This window comes from Arachis ipaensis, chromosome B10 (assembly GCF_000816755.2).
Source record: "Arachis ipaensis cultivar K30076 chromosome B10, Araip1.1, whole genome shotgun sequence".
Lineage (NCBI taxonomy): Eukaryota > Viridiplantae > Streptophyta > Magnoliopsida > Fabales > Fabaceae > Arachis > Arachis ipaensis.
In genome coordinates, this window is record NC_029794.2 from 11,702,606 (window position 1) to 11,726,057 (window position 23,452).

Consider the following 23,452-nt stretch of genomic DNA (forward strand, 5'->3'; position numbering starts at 1 on the left):
CAACCTGCAAGATATTCGAGTTTTCATCTGGCGCGATAGCCAGAAGCAAAGTTCCGCCACACTTCCCATATAAACGAGTCTCATCAATGCTTACTAGTGGCTTGCAATATCTAAATGCCTCAATGTATGGAGGAAATGTCCAGAAAAGACGATGAAAATACTTCGTAGACTCATCAACCTGATCACCTACACGTACCGAAGAAGTCTTCAATAATGCCACAGTTCCCTCCATCGTGGCTTGCACCCCAAAGATCCAACGGGGAAACTCGGCATATGACTCTTCGTAATCTCCGTAGATCTATGCAACTGCCTTCTGTTTTGCCATCCACACCTTCCTATAACTAGGTCTGAATCCATAGGTTACCTCAGTAGCTTCTTGCAACACCTTTATCCTAACCGCTGCATCCGCCCTAACCAACAAAAAGATTCTCACAGAAATGACGTGGTGATCGAGCTGTTGGTGGTCACTCAAAATCGAAGTAGCCAAGCAAGTGTGAGTTCTGTTGTACCTTCTAACCTCCTAATTACCCTTACATTGCCGAAGTGTGATACGAATCATCCACGTGCAGCCGTTCCCAAACTCCTTGCATCTCCCATGATACTTCAGATGATTTGACTCCATCACCCAATACTGAACTCCACGGCGGATGCTATAATTCTTAACACTCAACACAGCTTCCTCCTTAGTTTGAAAAGATTGGCCAATCTGAAATTTCTCAGAAGGATTTTCCTCGTGTAATTCTTGGCCTCCGAAGGTGGGATCTATGTCCGGTTACTGGCCGACTGCTTCCAAGTTCAACATCGAGAAATGTGGTAGTTGTTGGTGGGACCCAGAACTGGATGACCCCTGACGTGCCGGTGGGTTCCTAGGAGTACCCTCCTCACTGTCCCCCAATATGTGATCTGGCTCATCGTCCGAATCACCCTCTCGCATCGCATTTTCAACATGATCCAGCTCACCATCACCTGAAAGACCAGGAATCAAACCAGGTGACCGAGCTAACCCTGCTGGAACAGATGGTGGTTCAGCCAACAAACAACCAGGTGCAACGACAGGCATCGAAGTAAAAGCACCCCCACTGTCGTCGACTGAGGATTTGGCACTGATGCCCCGGAACTGTTGACACCATCTTCCAACTTGGCATACAACTCGTGTATTCTCACCTTCGGAAAACTGCGCCGACAATGAAACAAAACATGCATGTCTTCATCCAACTCTATCACAAATGTTTCATACTACACACCAGTTGACACAATTGTAATCAAAATCTTGTAGAACACCTTCTTCACCCACTTGGCCCCACACAAACCCGCCTTTTGCAATATGCTCATCTTTAGTTCTGACAAAGTTTTTGTCGAATGGATAAAAACACTCACCCATTCTTTATCAGTGAACTTAACACCGTGCCTTTTGTTTTTTTTTTTAATTTTACCAGAGCAGTGGACTAGAACAAAAAAAAAATATCCTCGCCATCCATTTGTGAAAGTGTGAAAATGACTCTCTACCATCACACCACTCCCTCTTGGTTAGTATATATAGGCAAATTTGGTGCAAGTATAAACCGTTGGACTCTCTGTTGCGGTTTATGCATATTTCATACTTACACAGAAACCGCGAGACCTCTACAGTAATTTCTGGCTATTTCGAGTTTCAATGTAAACCACTAGAGGAGTGTACCGATTTACGTTCATTTAGAATCCGTGGGACCTCTCTCGCGATTTACATAGTTTAATGAAAAAGTAAATTTCCGTATCCAATATACAAAAGTTGTATTTCAATAAATTTAAAGTTTAAATATTTTATTTTAGTAATTTGCCATTTATTTCTTAATAACTATACATATCTAAAAATCCCATTAATTTGAGAATGTGTGAGTATTTTTTTTTTTTTGGTGACTAGAATGTGTGAGTATAAATGTATAATATAGCATTTAATTTGATATATTATGAAGGGAAAAAAGAAAGAAAAGCTTAAAATAATAAAATGAAAAGAAATTAAAATTGGATATTTTGGTTGACTAAACTGTTGGCAATGAAAGCATGAAAGGCTCAAACTGAAAAGGGAAGTATATTGGATAAAAGTTTAAGTGGAGGAGTCATGAGGGTGCACTCGGTGTGATACCAAAAACTGACCAAATCTTCAAATTGGGAAACCTTATAATTCAACTAAGTTTATTATTTGATTATTATCTCATCTTACAAAATAAAAAGGCTAGATAGAAACATAACATAAGAATATAAGATAGGGCAACATTAATTGAGTATCATGTGCCACACTAACACCTCTTTTTAACTCTTATTTTCTCTCTCTTCCTCTTCGTCCTTCTCTCTCTCTCTTTCTGTCACTCCACGCTCAGGTAACTTCTCTCTCTCTCTCTCTCTCTGTCTGTGTTTTAGGAAAGGAATTTGCTGTGTGCTTCGTGTGCTGATACGTCACGATTCATGCCAACTTTTGGGTGTCTGAGCTGGATTTTTGAGATTCCCTTTTTTTTTTCGCGATTTTGTTCACTGCACTTTTCTGCTATACATGCTCTCCTAGATTCAGGTCTCAACTGGTGTGGGTATGCGAGTTTCATTCACTACTAACTAGATTACAAATTAGATTTTTTTTTTGTTCTTTTTCGATTTGCACCCTGGTATGCGAAAGCCCCGCACTTTTATCAGTTAGCACATTATTATGATTCATTGGCAACTTGATCAACGAGCAATTCGGTTTTGCAAAGCTTTTTGAATTGAAGATACTTCTTTTCTTTTCTTTTCTTTCTTTCTTTCTTTCCCTCTCCAACCAGCTGTTTTGTGGGGGTGTAGTTCAGAATGAGAAATTTTCCTGCGTGCCAAATGCTAACTTTTATTCTAATTGCTTGCTTTTAAATTAGTTTAGAACTAGAGAAATATTGTGTTGTAGTGCTATCTATACATAAATAGTAAAAGAATAGTGATGAAGTTTATTTGTAATTCTTCTCTTTTCCTTTGTTTTATAGATTTGCAAACAATGGCTGAACCTTCCAAGGTCATCCATGTACGAAACGTGGGGCATGAGATATCCGAAGTACGCTTTTTTTTTCCCTCTTGGTGGATGACTATGTTGTTTGTACTTGGCACGTGGTACGTGTAATGTTTAATTGTTTATGATGTTTTTATGCTTTGGTTGCAGAATGATTTGCTTCAGCTCTTTCAGCCTTTTGGAGTCATAACAAAGCTTGTGATGTTGCGTGCAAAAAATCAGGTTTCCTTTTTAAATTCATGCCTCAAAATGAGACTTTTGGTTTTCCTTCAGAAATTTAAGGGTGCTTTATTTTATCTTTTTTTTGTTAATCTGCTACTTATTTCAGTCTCTTGTCCAAATGCAATATGTTACTTCAGCCATTAATGCTTTACAATTTTATGCAAATGTTCAGCCAACCATAAGGTATGCACAGACTTAGCTTATTTATTCCTCCTGTCTTTAATTTGTTGTTGCCTTAACTATTGTTCTGATAATTTGGTATTATGGTATGTTATGTACTTTTCTTTTCTATTGATTGTGTGAGTTCCTAAACAATCTGGTTCTTTTGTTTTACTCTAGGGGGAGGAATGTTTATGTCCAGTTTTCCTCACATCAAGAACTAACATCAATGGATCAAAATCAAGGGCGTGGAGATGAGGATGGCATTTTAGAGTTCTCATGTTTAAGTTAAAAGTTATTACTGAAAGTTCATGGTGTCAATCGATAATTGATCCATGTAACGACTCATATGGTAGTATATATTTTGATAAATAGACTTATGAATAAGTTATCTGTGCTTGGATACATGGTTACATTAGTGCTTGTTTTGAGTGTTTTAAAATATGCTTCTTAAGAAGCTAGATAATTTATTGTGTAGTGGAATGTAGCTTCTGTTTCTATATATTATGTATAAGCAATTGCCCTGTATAATTATTAATTAGATATCAGCATTGTCATTGCATTTTTTGTTACTCCTAAAAATCGACGGAAATGTTATCCCTTTTTTAATTTAATAAGTCGACGCCATTCTTGTTGATATTTAATAATTATATCGATGGATAGGCTGTCGATTTTAATAAATCACATATCGATGAAGCGAACGTCGCTTTTTGATAATATTATCGACAGGCAGGGTGTCGCTTTTAATAAATATGTAAAAATCCAAAATTCATATTATCGACAACCTCCCAATCCGTCGATTTTATTGGATTTTTGAAAAATCGACAAGCTTATAAGCGATCGCTTTCGCCATCGATTTTGCCGTTGATTTTTAATATTATCGACAACTTTACCGTCGATTTGGCCGTCAATTTTAACGGTGCTTCTTGTAGTAGCAATAAGACTGTCCAGGCCATCCTCATTGTTATTGAGTCCATATTGTCAGATAGATTCTAATGATATTGACACTGATTAATGTAACTGTTATATAGTCTTGTAAGAAATTGAACACATGCTGTAAATATATTTGATCCGATTATAAGTAAAAATTTTTTTCATAATTAAACTCTCTCTGCTGTATTCAAAATGTCTGATTTACAGGTACTATAATATGAAGAAAAACATCAAACCAAATATACACCCATAACCTGACATTTTACACCGAAAGAAAGTTGAATATACACCCAAACATCTACCCCCTGATGATTTATCCCTAAAACCCTAAACCATAAACCCTAAACCCTACACCCTAAAACCCTAAACCCTAAAAACCTAAACCCAAAACCCAAAAACCAAAACCCTAAACACTAAACCTTAAAAACCTAAACCCTAAACCCTAAAACCTAAACCCTAAACCCTAAACCACCCAACCTACTATACACCCAAATTATTGATTTTTACACCCATAAGATCTCATTTTACACCCAAGGAAAGTTAAATATACACCAGACTTCTATCCCCTGATGCTTTATCCCTAAACCCCTAAAATCATAAACCCTAAACCCTAAAATCCTAAACCCTAAACCCTAATAAAAAACAAACAATAATTTATAACATAAACAGCAGATTCTGATATATATATATATATGTCAAACACAAGAAAATTCAAAAATACACCTAAAAAACTAAGGTTTACACCCATATTCTATAACTAAACACCCAAAAAACTATCCACTGCTGCTGGTTCCCTGAACTGATAATTCATAACGCGTCCTTGATATTGGCTGGAATTTGGATGCACCACTGATGCAGCATCAAAAAGGTTTAACTGGATATAATAAACTCACATATTAGCAAAAATATTAACAAGAAAATTAAAATCAATCACCACAAGTTTAAACAACATCACTTTTACCTCGTTTAGATCTTTTGTTTTCTTCTTCTTTGAGGCATTTGCAATCTGTTTGTCCAACTTTGAACCTAGCCTATTTTTTGGACGTCCCTTTGTTCGAATCCTTGGAGGGCTTTGAAGCTCGTTAACGGATTCCAAGTTGGCGTCTTTGTGAGATAAAGAAGATGTTCCCTTCCTTTTGGCTTTCAATGATTCCATCTCAATATCGTACGCATCGTACGCACGGTGCAGAATTGTAGTCAGCTCCTCCGATTCTGATGCAAATTCGCAAATATTTTGTGAACGAAAAACCAACCTCTTGCTCTCCAACAGTGGCTCGTCGTGGCTGCTCTTGATGTGTGTGTGTCGCCTCTTTACCTTCTTGCTCCATCGTTCCAGTATATATCTAGGTGACACTTGGCTTACTCGTTCAAAGCTTAACACGCTTAGTGCGTGACGGCACAATATCCCTCTTGACTCGAATAATAAGCATTGACATTTTACCTCGGCTGCTACTGAGTCGTAAGTAACCACAAACTTGTTGAATATTGAGCTGGAAACTTGTTCTCCAACTTCGTATACTGAATAGCCTAGAGCAGAATTCGTTAATCTAGTGATGCAATTTGCCTTTCCTATGAATTGTGCTTGGACTTCCCTAAACTTTTGATGAGTGTACACATCTTGAAACTGAGCTTCAATGGAGGATTTGGTTGCACACGGTATGACCGTATGAAAATCTGCAGCATCTGATTCTCTCTCTGCTTGCTCCCTGCTTCCGAGGCAATTATCGTATTGTTTGACAAATTGAATAAGCGAGATGTTCCGGGTAATAAACTTGTTAAAAAATGAATGCATGCTCTGCTCTTTTGTGTGCTTCTCATCCCTGCCCAGAAGTGGTGATCCAGATAGATTGGAACCCATATATGACGGTCTTCATAGAGATCTGCAGAATACACCCAAACACAGACTATAAATACACCCAAAAAAATTTAATTTACACTTCTGCTGCAGATTTTAAACTAACATTACCTGAAAGCCACTTGTTATCCACAAGACCAAAATTCAGCAGAAAATCATTCCAATTCCTATCAAATGAGTCTTTACTATGAGAGTTCCAAACAACTTGGCTCATTTCTTGTTCAATTAATGCATGTCCCTTGTACCCGTTTAATTTGCTTGGAATCTTCTTCATGATGTGCCAAATACACCAACGGTGAATTGTTGTTAGCATACAAGCCTCTAAAGTCCTTTTCATTGATGCGCATTGATCGGTGAGAAATCCTTTCGAGCATTTTCTCCCATGCAACGAAGCCAACATTGAAATAACCATTTGAATGATTCAATTTCTTCATTTTTCATCAAAGAGCATCCAAGAAGTGTTGACTGACCGTGGTGATTCACCCCAACAAAAGAACCACAAACCAAATTATACCTGAAACAAATTACCATAGTGCAAAATGAAAAATCATTATGTACACCCAACAAATACTTTGTATACACCCAAAAACACCCAATATACACCTCTGCGGCAGATTCATAAAAATACATTAATTTAGCATCATAAATAGGGACAGTTTATCTGTTTGTATTGTAGGTGGTGTCAAATGAAATAACATCTCCAAAATACTCAAAGGCAGCTCTACTTCTTGCATCGGCCCAAAAAGCCAACTTAATCGATTGATCCTCCTCGAGTTCAAGCTCAAAAAAGAAATTCTGATTCTTCTCTTTCATTCTTAACAAATATTTCCCAAATTCCTTTGCATCTTCTTGTTCAGAAACATTCCGCACTTCTCTCGTAATGTAATTTCTCACATCCTTTTCAATAAAATTTAACGCGCGATGACCCCCGACAGCCGCAACAAATGATTGGTAAGTTTTGCTTGGTCTAATACCAGCCTCCTCGTTATGCTCTATTGTACGATGAATGGACATGCTTAGTTCCATGTGCTGTTTGAGCATCTCTGCTTTACTTGGACAGCAAGGGTGCGAATGATCCAGCACAACCTTTGAAATGATCCAAGCACCAACATCCTTCAATGTGTGTATATAAATTCTTGCAGGACAGTTTAAACCGGCTGTCGGATTTGTCTTCTCGGTCGGAGATATTTTAGATTTCTATTTTTCCTCTCTGCTACATGTAATCAATTGATTCTTAATCTCGTTTTCCTTCCTATTTGTGCTCCGAACTCTTGTAGAAAAACCTGCAGCCTTGGCGTAGTTCCTGTAAAATTTTCCAACATCTTCAAGGGTGGTAAAGGTCATTCCAACCTTGGGAACAAACTGGTCATCAACAACAGAGAGAGGCTGCAGAATACACCATGTCAAAAACTAAAAATACACCCAATCATGTCTGATCTAATACATCCGAACGACAACAACTCAACTATAATAACAAAAAAAGCCATAAACTATAAATACACCCATACTTCCCCCTAAAATACACTCAAAAAATTCTTATCTACACCCGAGCGTCTGCTATAAATTGCAGATAATTATTCAAAACTAATACATTAGATTCAATCCACAGATTTATGTTCACACGTTAATTTCACAGTCAATGTTCACGAATTATTCAGCTAGACAATGATATACGAATAACTGCAACAAAATTCAGAGTAATCGTAATTAGCTGAATGTAAATCAAACCTCAGGAACTTCGTTAGATTCAAATTCAAAATCCACTTTGCCCTGATTCAGCTGACAATCTGAGGTTGAATCATCCATTATCTTCAAAATGAGTTCAAACTTTGATTTCAGAAACCAGAAAATCAAAAAAAAAAAAAAACGAAGCTGGAGCTACAGAGAGAGGAACTCACGTCAATGACGAAGAACAAACCAGTGAGAAAGGAGGGGAAAAGAACGATCGAAAAGGCAGGGGAAGACGCGCGAGAAGAAGAACGAAGAAATTTGGAAAGAAGGAGAACGAAGAAGGAAACAAATCTTTTAAAATTGGTAGTTATATGTTTGCAGGATTTGTTATATAGCGCGTGTAAGCTACGTAACACTAGAAGCGCGTTTTGGGCGTTAGTGGTTAATTGACTTGTAAGGCTTACAAGCCCTAATCACTTGTATGCAAAGAATTTCTGTATTTAATATATCAATGTATGGTTATAATTAATTGTAAAAAAATAAATTAAATAACTAACAAAAAATAACTAACTAATTGCAATTAAGTTCACATCTATTGCTAATAGAATATTATCTATGTAACAAATTCGATCAATAAAATATATTTTATTGGATAACTGTGTGATGATTCAACATTTTACTTTACTTTTGTTGTTTGGAAAAAAAATTAGGCTATACATTATCTTATGAGTTAAAGACAACTATAAATTGTTTATTATTAAAGCTTCTAAGGGTACAAGAATTATTTGTTTTTTCAAAAAAGTATATAATACTAAATAATTTTATATTACTTAAAAATTTAGTATTTAATTTTTGAGTTTAATTTTAATACACTAATAATCAATTATGATAAAAAGTAATTATTTTTGTTGATGTATTGTTACTTAATTGAATGAGCGTTTAAAACTGCTTTATACTGATAATGTTTTAAAATTAAATTTATAATTTATACTATAAAAATGTGTGCTTTTAGTATGATTTTTAAAAAATAAATAAATAACAAATCATTAAATCAATTAATCAAGTAACAGATAAATTTACTCATTTCTTAATGATACTGAATTTCGAGTCTTGTAAAAACTAAATTCTAAAGTGATAGTCACAAATTTCTCAACTCAAATTAATCAAATATTAATAAATAAACTTTCACTTGATAAATTTTATATTACTTTCATTATGCAGATAATTATTTAGAGAGGAAAATATATTAGTATTTAGATATGGTGAAACTATTTTTTTTAGATACCATATTTTAAAGTTATCTTAATTAAATCAATAAACAATGGAATTATTAGATTATATATATTATTAAAATTAATATAGAAAAAGCAAGTAAAACATACACTGCTTTTCCATGTGAACAAATTAATTAATGACTATGTATGTAAAAATAAAATTAATATTATTTTTAAATTAAATTTCAAAAGATAAAAATCAAAACTGTATCATTGATCAATAAAATTCGAAAATAATATAAATTTTTTTGTATATACAGTTAAGTAATTAAAACCAATATATTTACGGTAAAAGAAAATTCAGAAAGATATTATATTTGAAAAAAAATAGTGATCACAATTCATAAATATAAAAAACCTCTCTGATTTGAGAAAAAAAAGGAAGATTGTGCGATAAAATAAATATTTTTTCCATTAAATCAAACAGAGAAGTAATAATTAAATGATATTTATAAACCAAAGAAAATCCATATAAAAAAACATAGACGATAGTATCAACCTTAACTTTCATTTTTTTTTTTTACCTATTTTTCTCCCGACATTCTGAAACTCTCATTGTAAGCTTCCAAACGAACAAAACCATCATATAATATATCTATTTAATAATAATAATAATAATAATGATAACTCTTTTTTTTATCAATGAGTTATATTTCTGTTGGTAAAAAATAATTGAATTCAAAGAGGAGGGTTATTCGAATTATTAAGTAAGTTTTCGGAAAAAAAGTTGATGTCAAAGGAGACATATTTGGAGACTTTGAGTAAGAGTTCGATCAGCTCAACAAATCGAAGAGTTATTCGAGTAAAGAAGATCGAAGATTTTTTGAAATCGAAAGTTATTTTGCAACCGTCACATGATTAGGTAAAAGAGTGGGAACGGTTACCCACATTTTCGCACATGAGGGAGTGTCACTTCAAATTGATCGGTTAAAGAAATTGCTATAAATATTAGAAGGCTCGAAGTTACAAGGGTTGAAACTTTGTTTCAGAAATTACTCACGCACACTTACATCCCAGAGACTTTCTGAGTCTGCTTCGAATTAATTATCTGTAGGGTTCCTTCCACTTGTTTTGCTTTCCATTTATGTTTTCTGCAAATTCTACTTTTCTCGCAAATTTATCTTTCAAGCAACATTTAATTTTCTTGTTCAATTTTATATTACTGTATTGTTATTTTTGAAATTCAAAGTCTTTTGATCTAATTGAAGGCATTTTATTGCTTTATTTAAATTCAATGCAAACCATTTCGATTCCAATCATTCTTATTTTCAGAACCTTTTTATTTGTTTGTTGTCTTTTCAGTCATTTTCACTAATTCTGTCTAATTCGAGGGTCTTTGATGCACTTCTAGAAAACTGGTACTCACAAAAGAGGAGTTGGTTTCGCTCCCAGACTATTAGAATCGAACCATTATCGATTTGCTAAAATCGACAAAACAAGTTCAAATGGTCTCTTCATACTCACCTAGAGGTTATTCATTCATTCATATTATTCATATATATAGCTCTTGTTATTCTTTGTTCTTTTAAGAAGAAAGGAGCTCAACACAATAAAGTGGAGCAATAAAAAAAACAAAAACAACAAAATACATTTGAGAAAAATAAACCATTAGTCCATCATTATTTTTGACATTGCCATCAACAATGAAAATGATCTTTCTCAGTTCACTCCTTGTAGCTAATTAAAGCCTTGTTGATAATCTCTTCCAAACACGCTTTTTTCTATTGGAAAATCCTTTTATTCTTTTTTCTCCTCCTTTCTATTGTGACCTCCTATCCAACTTTTAAAGTGTTCCTTCATTGTGCCTGAAACAGACCATAAACTCCCAAAAGCAGATAACCATGCACACCACACCTGCCAAATAAAATCACAGAAAAAAACAAGTGATGAATATATTCAACATCCTCCTTACATAAGATACATACACTATTTTCACTATTCACTATTCCTATCCTATTCAATCTTTCTTTTGTATTTACTCTACCAATCAATACAAATTAAACAAACAACTCCACTCTTTGTAGAACTAATCATTTTCAAATAGTTCTAGTGAAGCTGTAACTTGTGACTTCCTCAGGTGCTGTTTCTGCCTGCAAGTTTTGCACAAATAAGTTTGTAATAAAAATACCTTGCCTATCAAATTTCCACAAAACTCTATCCTCTCTGTCATATACTAGTGTAACTGGCCTCAACTTTAACTGATTTACTGAATCCAACTTCCATTGGAATAGTTCTCGCCTTCATTGGAAGTTCCAAATCCTTTCTATCCTGTCCCAAAACCCACAGTTTCTCATTACGAACCCTCTTTAGTTTGAAAGTGAGAAGAGTCTCGAAAACTGATCTTTCAATGAACCACTTTGTAGCCAAACATCCTCCCAAAAGCGAGTCCTTCTACCATCATCTACCTCCATAGCTAGCCCAATAATCATCTTATCTCTCATATATTGCTTCTTGATCTGTAGTTGACAAATATCCTTCTACTGACCCCCTCTTATAGGTATTGACTGATGGGATAACATCACATTGGGATTCATATGCAGAAGCATACCACCTTCATCTATAACGGGCATTCTTCCTTTAAGAAGTGCCACCATCACTTAAATAGTAAAGCTGTATATGGATCACCGCGTCCCCCGCTCCTAGACTACCTAACTTTTTTGGAGCCTGCACTACTTCCCATCTTACCATCGCCGTACCATTCCTGCCATCCTCCTTACACCACATGAACCTCCTCTGTAGTGATATCAACTTATCTGCAACTGCCTTCGACATCTTATACAGACATAGGTAGTATACCGACAAACTATTTAACATTGATTTGATGAAAACTAACTTGCCTGCTTTATTGAGCACTTTATCTTTCCATAAATTGAGTTTTTCCTCCATCTTATCTACTATTGGCTTCCACATCTTCACCAACCTGGGATTAGCTCCTATAAGGATTCTTAGGTATTTAACTGGAAGAGAATCCACCTTACAACCTAATAAATTACACATATTATGAACCTATTACTATTCACAATTAACTGGAATCAAATTTGATTTGTCAAAGTTAATGCTTATCCTCGACATTAATTCAAAACATCATAGTAACCTCTTGTAATTTCTTATGATGTCCTCTTTAGGTAGAAAGAATAATAGTGTCATCTGTAAACTGAAGATGGGACAACTCTATATCATCCCTCCCAACTAGCAACGGTGATATCTGACTATTTCTAACTACCTCTCCCACCATTCTATGTAACATATCAACAACCAGTACAAATAAGAGTGGAGATAGTGGCTTCCCTTGTCTCAGTCCCCTTTCCATGTTGAATGGTTTAGAGGATGAACCATTAATCAAAATAGACATAGAGGTCGTACCAACACACTCCATAACCCACTCTCTCCATCTCCGACCAAAGCCCATCTTTTACAAAACAATGTCTACAAAGCTCCACTTGACCCTATCATATGCCTTTTGAAAATCTAACTTAATAATTGCTGCTTCCTTTTTTCTCAGTTTGAACCAGTGCACCATTTCACAAGCAGTAAGTGCGTCATCATGAATTTTTTGACCGTTAACAAATGCACTCTGAGTCTACCTTACTAGTCCTGCAATTATCGCCTTCATTCTCCTAACCAATATCTTTGAAATCACCTTGTACACACATCTAACCGTACTAATCGGTCGAAGGTCTTTGATCTCCTTAGCTCCAACAAACTTCGATGCTAGTGTCACCCATGTAATATTTGCATCAAAAGGTAACCTGGTTGTCTGAAAGGAATCCATCACAGCTGCCATGAATTTTGAATCAATCTCATCCCAGCATTTCTTAATGAAGTTCATGTTATATCCATCACTTCCTGGTGTCTTAGATAATTCACAATCCCATACTGCCTCTTTGATCTCCTTAACTGACGGCAACACCTCCAAAGTTTTTATCATCATCTATGCGTGTAACCAAACCATCTCTGAACCCCACCATGGGAGATCTCTCCCAATGATATAAGTTCTTATAGAACTCTCGAATAGCAATCTTAATTCTGGCTTGATTCCTTACTAACCTACTATTAATCACCAAAACATCAATTCTATTGTTTCTCCTTCTCGCTGAAGTTATGATATGAAAGTACCTAGTGTTTTTGTCCATTACGTTCGCATGCCAAAACCGTGACATCTGTTTCTAGTGAATTTCTTTCCTCTCATACCATTTCTCACAGCATCTCACTAACACCTTTCTCCTCACCTCCACCGTACCATCATACACCCCACTACTTATCTATCATCTGTCTTCTTTATCTCTTCCTCAAATAAATTGATTTCCTTATGCATGCCGCTAAATTTGTTCTTATGTCATCTCTTTAACGGAATCGTCAGAGCCTTCAGTTTATCAGTAAATTGTACATTCCCTAAGCCTCTCTATTCCTCCTTCACCATTCTTAGGAAGTCCCTCATGTGTAAACTACGAATCTAAGCTTCGGAAGGGTCTTGGTTCACTTCTTCACTTCGTATCTTCCATAATCATTGGACAATGATCTGATAATCCCCTAAGTCCACCTTTTAATCTAATCTCTGGAAACTCCTCAACTCATTCCAAACTGACCAAAACTCTATCAATGCAACTATATGATCGGTTCCTGAACCATGTAAACTTGCGATCATATATTGGTAAGTCCATCAGCTCCATATTCTATATTCAATTTCTAAGGTCTCTAGCAGACACTGTTAAGGTATCCGCTTCTTTTCTCTCCTCCACCTGGATAATCTCATTGAAATCACCCATGAAGCAGAATAGAACCTGGCATAATCTTGTTATTCAAAATAAATTTAAGAAAAAATAATAGATAAATAATATATAGAGAGAAAAAAAAAATATACAAAAAAAATTAAAAAAGATCAAAGAACTGAAAGAAGAAGATTCATATTCCACAATTACCTTGATTTTTGTTCCTTAACTTTCTCACTATTTATTATTTTTCTCCACTAATTAGTGGCACTTTGCAGCGGTTGTGTGTCTCCCTCCATTAAAATTCTTCTTCTAACTATTTTGTCTTTTTTATCTGTATCATTTAGTTCAATAAAATTCTCTTCGAATGACCTACAAATAAAACTATTTTTTTCTGAAATATAAGTAAAAAAAATATTTAAAATTAGTTTTTAAAAATAAAGATTTGATATATATGATGCTTTAATATGTTGCGATTTAAATTTAAGAAATTAAATTGAATAGTTTCAATTACTATAATTGAGGATTATCCACATTAATTTAAAAAAGTAATATTAAGCTAATTCATCAATCGTGATAAGTTTAGTCTTCTTTATTTGATAAGATAGTGAAAAAATTAGAAATTTTTTATGCCTCGGTATATATATGATTGCAACAACATATATGATTGCAACAACACAGCATCAAATGTTGATAACGAAGAATTAGTGTGTGTGATTCTCTGAATATACATAGCAATCTTGTTGAATTGAAGGAATTTTTTCAAGGTAACTAAAGCTGTTTCAAGTATATATGTAAATTATAAATATATATACCTGAAAAAATTTATAGTTGGTGACTCCAAGAATAAACATATTCCTAATCTTCACTCAGCATTCTACTGAATCTAGTTGCTATTGACCATTCTTAGAGTTAATAATTCGGATAAAATGCAGAAATAAACCAAATCCAATTCAAAAGTATACAAATCACCCAAACGAAAAAACGTTACATGGATATCCGTCCTTAATACACGTTTCTATGTAAATCGAATGAGCCTCATTCGATTTAGCCTTTGTTCTACTAAATCGAATCATCCTAGGTCGAATTACTAAAGAAACATGCAAATCGAAGCAGGCTGAGTCGATTTATGCATGCACGTATTCTACCCTAGTAAATCGAATCACTATAATTCAATTTATGCATGCACGTGACACCCATAATAAATCAAAACAAGCTATTTCGATTTATCCATGATTTTCTTCCCATACTAATTCGAATTACATACAATGTGCGCCCATAGTAATTCAAATAAGACTTATTCGATTTACTAACATTTTCCCTATATATAATTTTTGGTTCAATACCCACTTTATTCACTATATATATAATTTTTAAAAGTAAACATATTGAATTACTTTTGTATCCTTTTATCCAGATAATAAAGAGAAGGATATTTTAGCCACAAATTAAAAGATGTTGGTGCATGCGTGCAGCAATTCACCAAATTTTATTTTAGAAGAAGAGGTTGCGCATCTGATTGAGCAGTTATTTTTTCACTCAAATTTGACCCTAAAAAAATGAAATTCTCTGATTCATTTTTCTCTTCTAACTCCCATTTACTCTCGAAACTTACCTCTTTTCTTTAATCCTTCCCATCTCCTCTCCTCATTGACGTCGTTTTGACGGGGAGAAATTCTACAACTGATGACAGCAGAGTAGCTGGTGGCGACAAACGGAATACTATTCGGTTTCCAATCAAGTACGGGAGCATGACGAAGCAGATGAAGCCTATTTTTGCCTCCACTGGTCAGTAGTGGAAGGAGCAGAAGCTCGCCGAAAAACCCACAAGGTTCGTCAGCACTAACACTCAGGAGATAAAAGAACCCCTAAGGAGTTCATCACCAATGTCCAATCCTCCTCTTCCTCTTTCTCGTCCTCTCACCAACTGTAGCCTTATTTTTTCCTGAACTGATAGTTTTCATTTTTGACCTCAAGGAGCAGTTAATTGAAAATAGAGTCCTACATCTTGCTAATATGTACATGTATTCTTATTAAACTGTGTATTTATGTTCTTATTAAACTTCATATTTTACTGTTCATAACAACGAACAAAGCACATAGCAAAGATGAAAGAAATTATGTTCCTGGACTAGACTAGATTTGTCTATATTTTTTTCTTCATTTTAGTAATTTCTTTCTAAATTTTTATTCATATTCATATCAGATCAAACTTATGCCATTTTCATATATATTGAACTCTCACAATTCTCATTGCACGCTTAAACCAATTTTTCCTCGAGTAAAACTATTAGACTTTATTAATATTTTAGAAGATTCAAACTTTAAGAAATCTCAATCATAAAAATAAGAGTAATTCTTCTTCTTTCTCCGTGTCTCTTTTTCTTCTTTTTCGTAATTTTTCTCTCTCGTTATCATCGTCATCAACACCACCTCTTCCTCCCTCTTTTTTTATTGAAATTTCTTCTCCTCTTTTCATTTTCTCTTTCTCCTTCATCAAAATCACCAGAAAAAATGAAGAAACATTATTCAAGGTACTGTTTTACTATTCTTCTAGATTTTTTTTCTAGATTGTCTCTGTCATGTGCCTAATCCTTAACCAGCAAAACATTAAAAGATTTCAAGAAAAAATATACTGTCTCCCCCTATATTAGGTGTATTTCTTAAATCCTTTGGGTGTATTTCTGTAATTTGTACATAAAACCACGCTAGAGAGGTTTAGAAAGCCAGAACTAGGTCAATTGCTGCAAGCTAATGTTGCTGAATCTAGCTATGCAAGTCATTTTGATCAAGAAAAGTCCCAAGAGAGATTTTAGAAAAATTTTTCTCAACAAGAAATGTTTAAAGGAGGCTTCAGAGATAGAAGAAGGTTTATAAAAGGAGGAAGGAAACCACAAGATTATGGTAGAGGCCAATCATAGTATATTGATAGACCAAGAGCTCAGGGCTATAAAAAATCACAAAACTATAAGGCACAAGGCTATGAAGCGCAGAACTATGAAAGAACACATAATTATGAGAGACAAGGCTATGAAAGATTGCAAAATCGATCTCAATGTCAACTATGCAATAAGCATGGCCATATGATAAGGTTATATTGATATAGGTATGAAGAAGATCCATCACCATCGCAAGATCAACACACAGAACGGTACTCAGAGAGAGCTCAACCAGGTGAGCAGCAGCCAAAAGCAAACTTCAGCTATGTACTGGCCAACCTTGCAACAATTCATGATTTAGCAATGTATTTCTGTAATCGTTTGGTTTATTTCTGTAACTGTTTGGGTGTATTTCTGTAATCGTTTGGGTATATTTTTGTAATCGTTCGGGTATATTTCTAAAGTTCCATCATCTTCAAAACAATTTCAAAGCTTAATTTCAGAAACCATGAAAATAAAAAAAAACAGAAGAAAATCGAAGGCAAAGAGAGAACGCTTTTCCATACAAATCATACAAGTCATTTATATTCACGCTGTTTTCACGTTTTTTTTGTCTCTTTTTCTTCTTCTTTCTCCGTGTTTCCTCTTCCTCTTCTTCTTCTTCGTAAAAAAGGAAACGAAGATGAAACACGCGAAGATGGCTCAGTAACGCGCGTGTTAAGCCCAACTTGTAAAACTTGTAAACAAAAATAACTTGTATGTGTAGCACTCCTCTAAAAATAAATATCAAATAATATCAATTCTCTTTTATTTATTACACCAAATAATATCCCAACTAAGCTTTACATTCCCCTCATTATGTTCTTCACTTATCTTCACCGCGCATCGGGCGCGTAAATTGCTAGTAAGAAATAATGGTTTAGAATTTGTACATACAAATATATATAATTGCCTACTAGTTCGCAAAAAACTTGAGAATTGCACTAATAAAATAAAGGTACAAATAGAAATTCTATGTATCGAGCCTTCCCAAGGAAAAAGTGTAAAATTGCTAAGAGCGGTAGAAAATTACAAAGGAAATGTAGGAAATTCAACTAAGAGATAAACTAAGAAATGAAACCCTAAGACTTTGTTTGGGAGTGGAAAGAAATAGGAAGGAGAGAAATTGAGTGAAAAAAAATAGAAAGGAAAAAAATTGAAGTGAAATTTAATTTTCATGGGTGCTCATCTCAATACATAAACTGGAAATAATTTCAAAAAGAAGAAATATGTAAATCAATAATTATATGTACATGATTTTAAAGAGGCTAACCAATCACATTATATCATTTGATTAATATATTATGCCTTATATTATATTTACAAATACATATAAAAAAAAGTCTTACATGATCAAGTCATTACATATGAAACTAACAAATTTAATACAGGGACTGTTTCATCAAGTCATTACATAGCATTGACTTTTTTGACTAACTCATTACTAATAGCATAGTCAACAATAGTTATAGTTATGAAAGTCACAAAATACAAAGACATGAGGTATTATGATTATAAGCCTTAATTAAGTTATAGATATATTACCCACAAAATATGAAGATACTTTACGTATCTTGATCTTAAAGTTATATTTGTGCCATTCTCAAAATATTAGCCACATTACCAGGACTATTGTTCCTAGAGTGCACCTGCTTCTTTCATCAATTCATATAATGTGGCAAGACGTACGTCAGCCGGAACACCAAAAAATTCTCATCATCATTCAAGTTAATTTTTTCTTTGCTCTTTTCCCACCTTTTCACTTTTTCTTTGGCACTTTCAGCATGTTTTCCTGTTGCCCTGTCTGTACCATATATCTCAAATAGTTTATCATAGTGTTTGATTAGAGTCCGCATCCACTTTTTCACTTCTGATTTTGCCTGAATCAAATAGAAGAATATTTACTATGACTGTGCCTATATGTAAAGATATATTTTTGAGATACTTCTTCAATAATTACTAGTGACATTTAATACCCAAAAAAAGAGTAAATGCATAAAGTATACCTTAATCAATTCTTCCCAGACTTCAGCTTCAGCCTCAAACATCTTTGTAATTGGATTCCAGGAAAATCCACTAAACCCATGAAAATTATCATAACAAACTCCAAAATGATCCTTTAAAGTCTTGAGTCTATTCTTAAGATTCTCTTTGCGGATATGGTTACCATAGATAGATCTCAAAAGTGAAAGTATGTTGTCATATGCCATTGTAGTAAATGTACCATCCACTTTATTACCTTTGCGGCTTTCTTCAATCAAAGCATCAATGAAGGTTGTATCCATTTCGTCGGTCCATCTTAGAGTATCCCGACTAGTGGCCTCACCTTGGCATAATGCTCTCTTTGCCATTAACACTTCTCAATCTACAAAATAAGTGGATAGAAATAACATCCATAATCTTAAATCAAAGTATTTGTAAACTATCTTATCAATTACTCAACAAATAAAGATTCAATACACTCCATAAGTACAATATATGACAAAGTGATTCAACTTGTGCACACCAAAGTCCTCAAACAGAATATGGTAACACTTCAAGAGGTAACATGAATTCAATAATAACAAATCATAGTTATAAAATCAACTCAGCGCATAGATAATACAACTAATAACGTTATTCGCAAAATTTTGTAAATGAGTGATCAGAGTCCTAGTTGATAGTCAGCCCACATTTGAGCAGCTATTTCATCCCTTAATATGGCTCCTCGCCTATAGTCTTCATCTTGTTCATGTCGAACTACTTCATCCTCTTCTGGATTATTTTCTTGTAGTTCTCGGTCAACTTGAGCTATGAGATGTGGATCAGAATCTACACCCATTAAAAAGTTATGTAATATGCAACAAGCTAACACAATTTCAGTCATAGTCTCAAAGTCATAATGTGGTTCAGTGCCACTTGTGATTATTGCAAATCTTTTCTTTAAAACTCCAAATGACCTTTCGATAACATTTCTCAATGAAGCATGACGAAGATTAAATAATTCTTTTTCATTTTCTGGGCCACGTCTTGCATACTCTTTTAGGTGATACCTTACACTTCGATATGGGGTAATTAATCCATGCTTCAGCATAAATCCAGCATCCCCAAGGTAAAATTTTCCTACAGAATCCATCATTAAAAATGAATAATTTAGTATAAACACACAAACTACTAATCTTTACCTACTAATGAGACAATATAGTTTTATGTACATGCTAACCTCGTGGAAGTTTAAGATTATCATCCCTCGATAATGCATTCTTAAGAACTTTTGAGTCAGATACTATTCCTTTCCAACCCGTTAATACATAAGTGAACTTCATATCAAAATCACATGCAGCTAATACATTCTGTGTCGGCCAGTCTTTTCTCCCTCGAAATTTAGGTTGATCCGCTATGGGTACTTTGACACGAAAATGTGTTCCATCTATAGCTCCAATACAGTCCTAAATAATAGTCCATTATTTAATAAAGTAACATGAAATTGTATATATCAATCAAAGTTATTTATTCATGTAATTGTACATGTCAATACCTTGAAATAAGGATAAAATCTATGATTGTGAAGGATCGCCGGAGATACAATGGATGCAGATGGTTGTCGAAGAAATTCATCCTCTAGTAAAATAATTGCCCGTAACACAGCATGGAAGTGGCGGCTAACAGTTTCTCCAGACCGGTGGTAGAAAAAAGAAACGGTTCTAGTTTTCACATTATGAGCTATTATATACAAGAACCTAGCAACTTGCTCCTCTACTGTAACATGTTTTGTATCCCTCACTTGACGTGTTGCTCTTAATTTCTCACACAATTGAAGAAATGCATCAGGGCCCATGCGTAGGATGTCACGACACCTATGAGTTTCTCTTAACTGTTGCATTAAAGTAGCTCGAATTTGTTCTCGCCCAACCAATTTATGGGAGATGGATTTGTCAACCCGCGTAGACATAAATCTCAATAAATATAACATGTGCACGATGTAACATATCAGTGTAATGGTGCATAATTTCTGTCGTCTTTTCCAATCCTCCCTCAAAACTGTTAATATATGTTCTTGGTTTTCAAGGGTTAACAGATTTTCTTGATTATCGACCCCGAACTTAAAGGAAAGGTTTAGTGGGAATTCACAATTAAAGATGTCTTCCATATTGGGGACCAAAAAACTTTCTTCATGATCAGCCTTATCCATTTAACAAGCACTTTGTAGATTCAAATGTACATATCGTAGATTTACAGCACCAACAAAAACAAAAAAAGATAGCATCATATGTAAAGTACAAGCAATGCAGTTAAATAACTAGTATTAATATATATGACCTCCTAATCGAAGAATATAATTAAGTGTAAAAGAATCTCAACCAATTGAAAGATAACAATTTCTTATAGCGTTCAAAAAAATTTTAACATAAACTACATATGAAAGAAAAAATAAAAAAATAAAAAATAGAAAATGAAAGCAAGTAATAGGTGTTAATGTGGTTTTGGGTATAAATTTACATAAAAATAAATAAAACTTATGGATATAAAAAAAACAGTATTTTAGAAAAAAAGTATTAAACAAGAGACCATATTAAAGATCTTACTGAAAAACAAGTAAAAAAATCTAAGCTAAACTTGAATTTGGTCAGAGACAGCATATGCAAAGTTCCTTGCAACTTTCCAAAGTTATTTGTTGAACTTGAAACAGATAAAGTAATGGACTTTTTCATAGTCATCACGAAGGAAGATATTTTTTTTTACATATATAGACTACTCACGTGAAGATAGTAATTAATTTGTTATATGTTATATCATAAATTAACTTAATCAAATCCTTTAAAATTGCTTAATGTTTTTTTAGTTGTCCTTTTTAGATTAAAAAAAATTATCTTAATCAACTTCAACACCTATCCATGTGAGAATTAGTTATGAATTTTGTGTAGAAGGAATAAATTAGCTGAATAGTTATAAAAGTGTAGATTATGGAGCAAATTTGTGAATAAGTGCGGTGGAACAAGTTTACTTTGCAGTTAAAGGTAAATTGTTAATTCGTATCATTTTTAATAATTGAGCTCCCAAATAATAATAATTTTGTATGAACAAAAATTTAAACATATTCAATTATTGAAGATTTCTATTTTTTTTCCCTCAAATTCGTGAAAATCAAAATATAATGACTAATATGTTTCTAGCTTGAATGTACAAACAATGATGGTTAGTATAATAGCTAGGTGCAAGATTCTTGTTCTAGATTTAGATTTATCTTTTCTTTCTGATAAATATTTACTTATATTTTTCACAAACAGAATCACCACTAAATTTAGCATTGCAGGCAGGGCTTTCTCTACAAAATATTTGAACGTATCCTACCTCTTATGTTAATATGTTTTATAAAATATTTTCTAAAAATATTTTAACCTATATCATAGCAACATGAAAGTCTGTTATCGAAGTTGAAACAAAAATAAATGAGCTATGGTTATACTAGCATGAATTTTGTGTCTAATGAAATCAATTAGTTTACTTAAACTAAGTTTACTTTAGCAGTTATATTTCGATTGGAGCATTTTGTTAGGCAGTTTATAGACATAAAAGTTAACAAAGTATGAATAAACATTTTTTCATTGGAGCATTTGATCAAGCAGTTTACATACATGAAAATTAACAAAGTAATAAATCTAACCAAAATATAATCCCTGTTCAGATACTTCCAGATTAAATCACAAACACAAATCCATCAACATATAGCATCAAATGAAAAATAAGAGCAAAATGAAAAACTTATCTATAATATATACACACATTAATTTTTTTTAACTCTGATTAAGTTAGAAATCAATACCTTTGCATGTTTTCACTGGAACAATTTAACAAACAGTTTATAGGCATGAAAATTAAGAAACTCATAATTCAAACTGAAATGTAATCTTTGTTCCTATACTGCAAAGTTAAAGCTGAAACCCACAGATCTATAAAGCCAATAAATAATGAAAGGTAAAACAAGAGTAAAATGGAAAACTTACCAGATTTGACCGGTAGATGGAAGATGCCGTGACCAAAAAATGATTGAGAAGTGGTGGAAGAATGGACGTTAGTAACTTGCACTAGTTGATAGTGTTGGAAGTGGGTGTAGCATGCACAGCTGAGTAGGTTGAAGAAGAGTCTTCAGAGCTTCGAAAGGGTAGGGTTTGGAAATGAAGTAGTGAAATGAATTTTCTTTCCATTTTCTCGCCTTACTTGGAGAGAAAAGATTTTGATGGGTCCCGTCACTGTTTGTTACTGTTGTTATTTTCCCTTTATATTTTCTTTCATTCCCAAACAAGTGAAATTGAACAATTCCTTCCTTTTTCTTTCCATTCATTTTCAATTCCCCCCTATTTCCCCCTAAACAAACACAGCGTAAGAGAAAAGAGGAAGAAAACCAAACGAGTAGCAAGGGCTTCTCTAGCTATAACTCAAGCTAAACCTAAAAATGAGTTGTTAGTGAATAAATTCATCCTCCTCCTGTTTCTCAACTTTTCCCCCTTAATTAATTTTTTATTTAAGCAGTTCAATCTACGATTCATTGGTTAAATCACTGACCAAGTGAACTAGTGCCTTGACCAGGTAATATTTGATAAGAACACAAACATACATACTCAGATGAAGCAGAACAAAAATTAAGAGATAAAAAATGCAATATTTAAACCAGATTTTGTAAAAAGTACGAAGTAAAAGCATTATTACAATAGAACTGCATCACAAAA

The 23,452-nt window shown here is 33.7% G+C and overlaps 2 protein-coding genes and 1 long non-coding RNA gene across 6 annotated transcripts; 1 reads left to right on the forward strand and 2 right to left on the reverse strand.

Moving 5' to 3' along the window:
- Positions 2,121-3,887, forward strand: LOC107621887. 2 transcript variants are annotated; one of them, XR_001615975.2, is made up of 4 exons: positions 2,121-2,357; positions 2,982-3,049; positions 3,155-3,409; positions 3,566-3,887. It is a non-coding gene; the product is annotated as an uncharacterized LOC107621887 (long non-coding RNA). The 2 variants fall into 2 exon arrangements; XR_001615976.2 differs by lacking the exon at positions 2,121-2,357 and adding an exon at positions 2,377-2,561.
- On the reverse strand, positions 18,407-19,030 carry LOC107620137 (L10-interacting MYB domain-containing protein-like). Its single transcript, XM_016322350.2, has 2 exons — positions 18,752-19,030; positions 18,407-18,625 (listed from the first exon to the last, which is right to left on the reverse strand). The coding sequence occupies exons 1-2, from the start codon at positions 19,028-19,030 to the stop codon at positions 18,407-18,409; spliced, it is 498 nt and encodes a 165-aa protein (XP_016177836.2).
- On the reverse strand, positions 18,603-23,446 carry LOC107624150 (putative nuclease HARBI1). Of its 3 annotated transcripts, XR_002355522.1 has the most exons (6): positions 22,730-23,446; positions 20,263-20,926; positions 19,948-20,173; positions 19,778-19,847; positions 18,752-19,110; positions 18,603-18,625 (listed from the first exon to the last, which is right to left on the reverse strand). XR_002355522.1 is itself a non-coding variant. In XM_021113472.1 (5 exons), the coding sequence occupies exons 2-5, from the start codon at positions 20,914-20,916 to the stop codon at positions 19,550-19,552; spliced, it is 957 nt and encodes a 318-aa protein (XP_020969131.1). In that variant the 5' UTR covers positions 20,917-20,926; positions 22,730-23,446; the 3' UTR covers positions 19,160-19,549. The 3 variants fall into 3 exon arrangements, 2 of the variants coding, with proteins under 2 accessions (XP_020969131.1, XP_016182102.1); XM_021113472.1 differs by lacking the exons at positions 18,603-18,625; positions 18,752-19,110 and adding an exon at positions 19,160-19,556; XM_016326616.2 differs by lacking the exons at positions 18,603-18,625; positions 18,752-19,110 and having other exon boundaries at positions 19,160-19,847.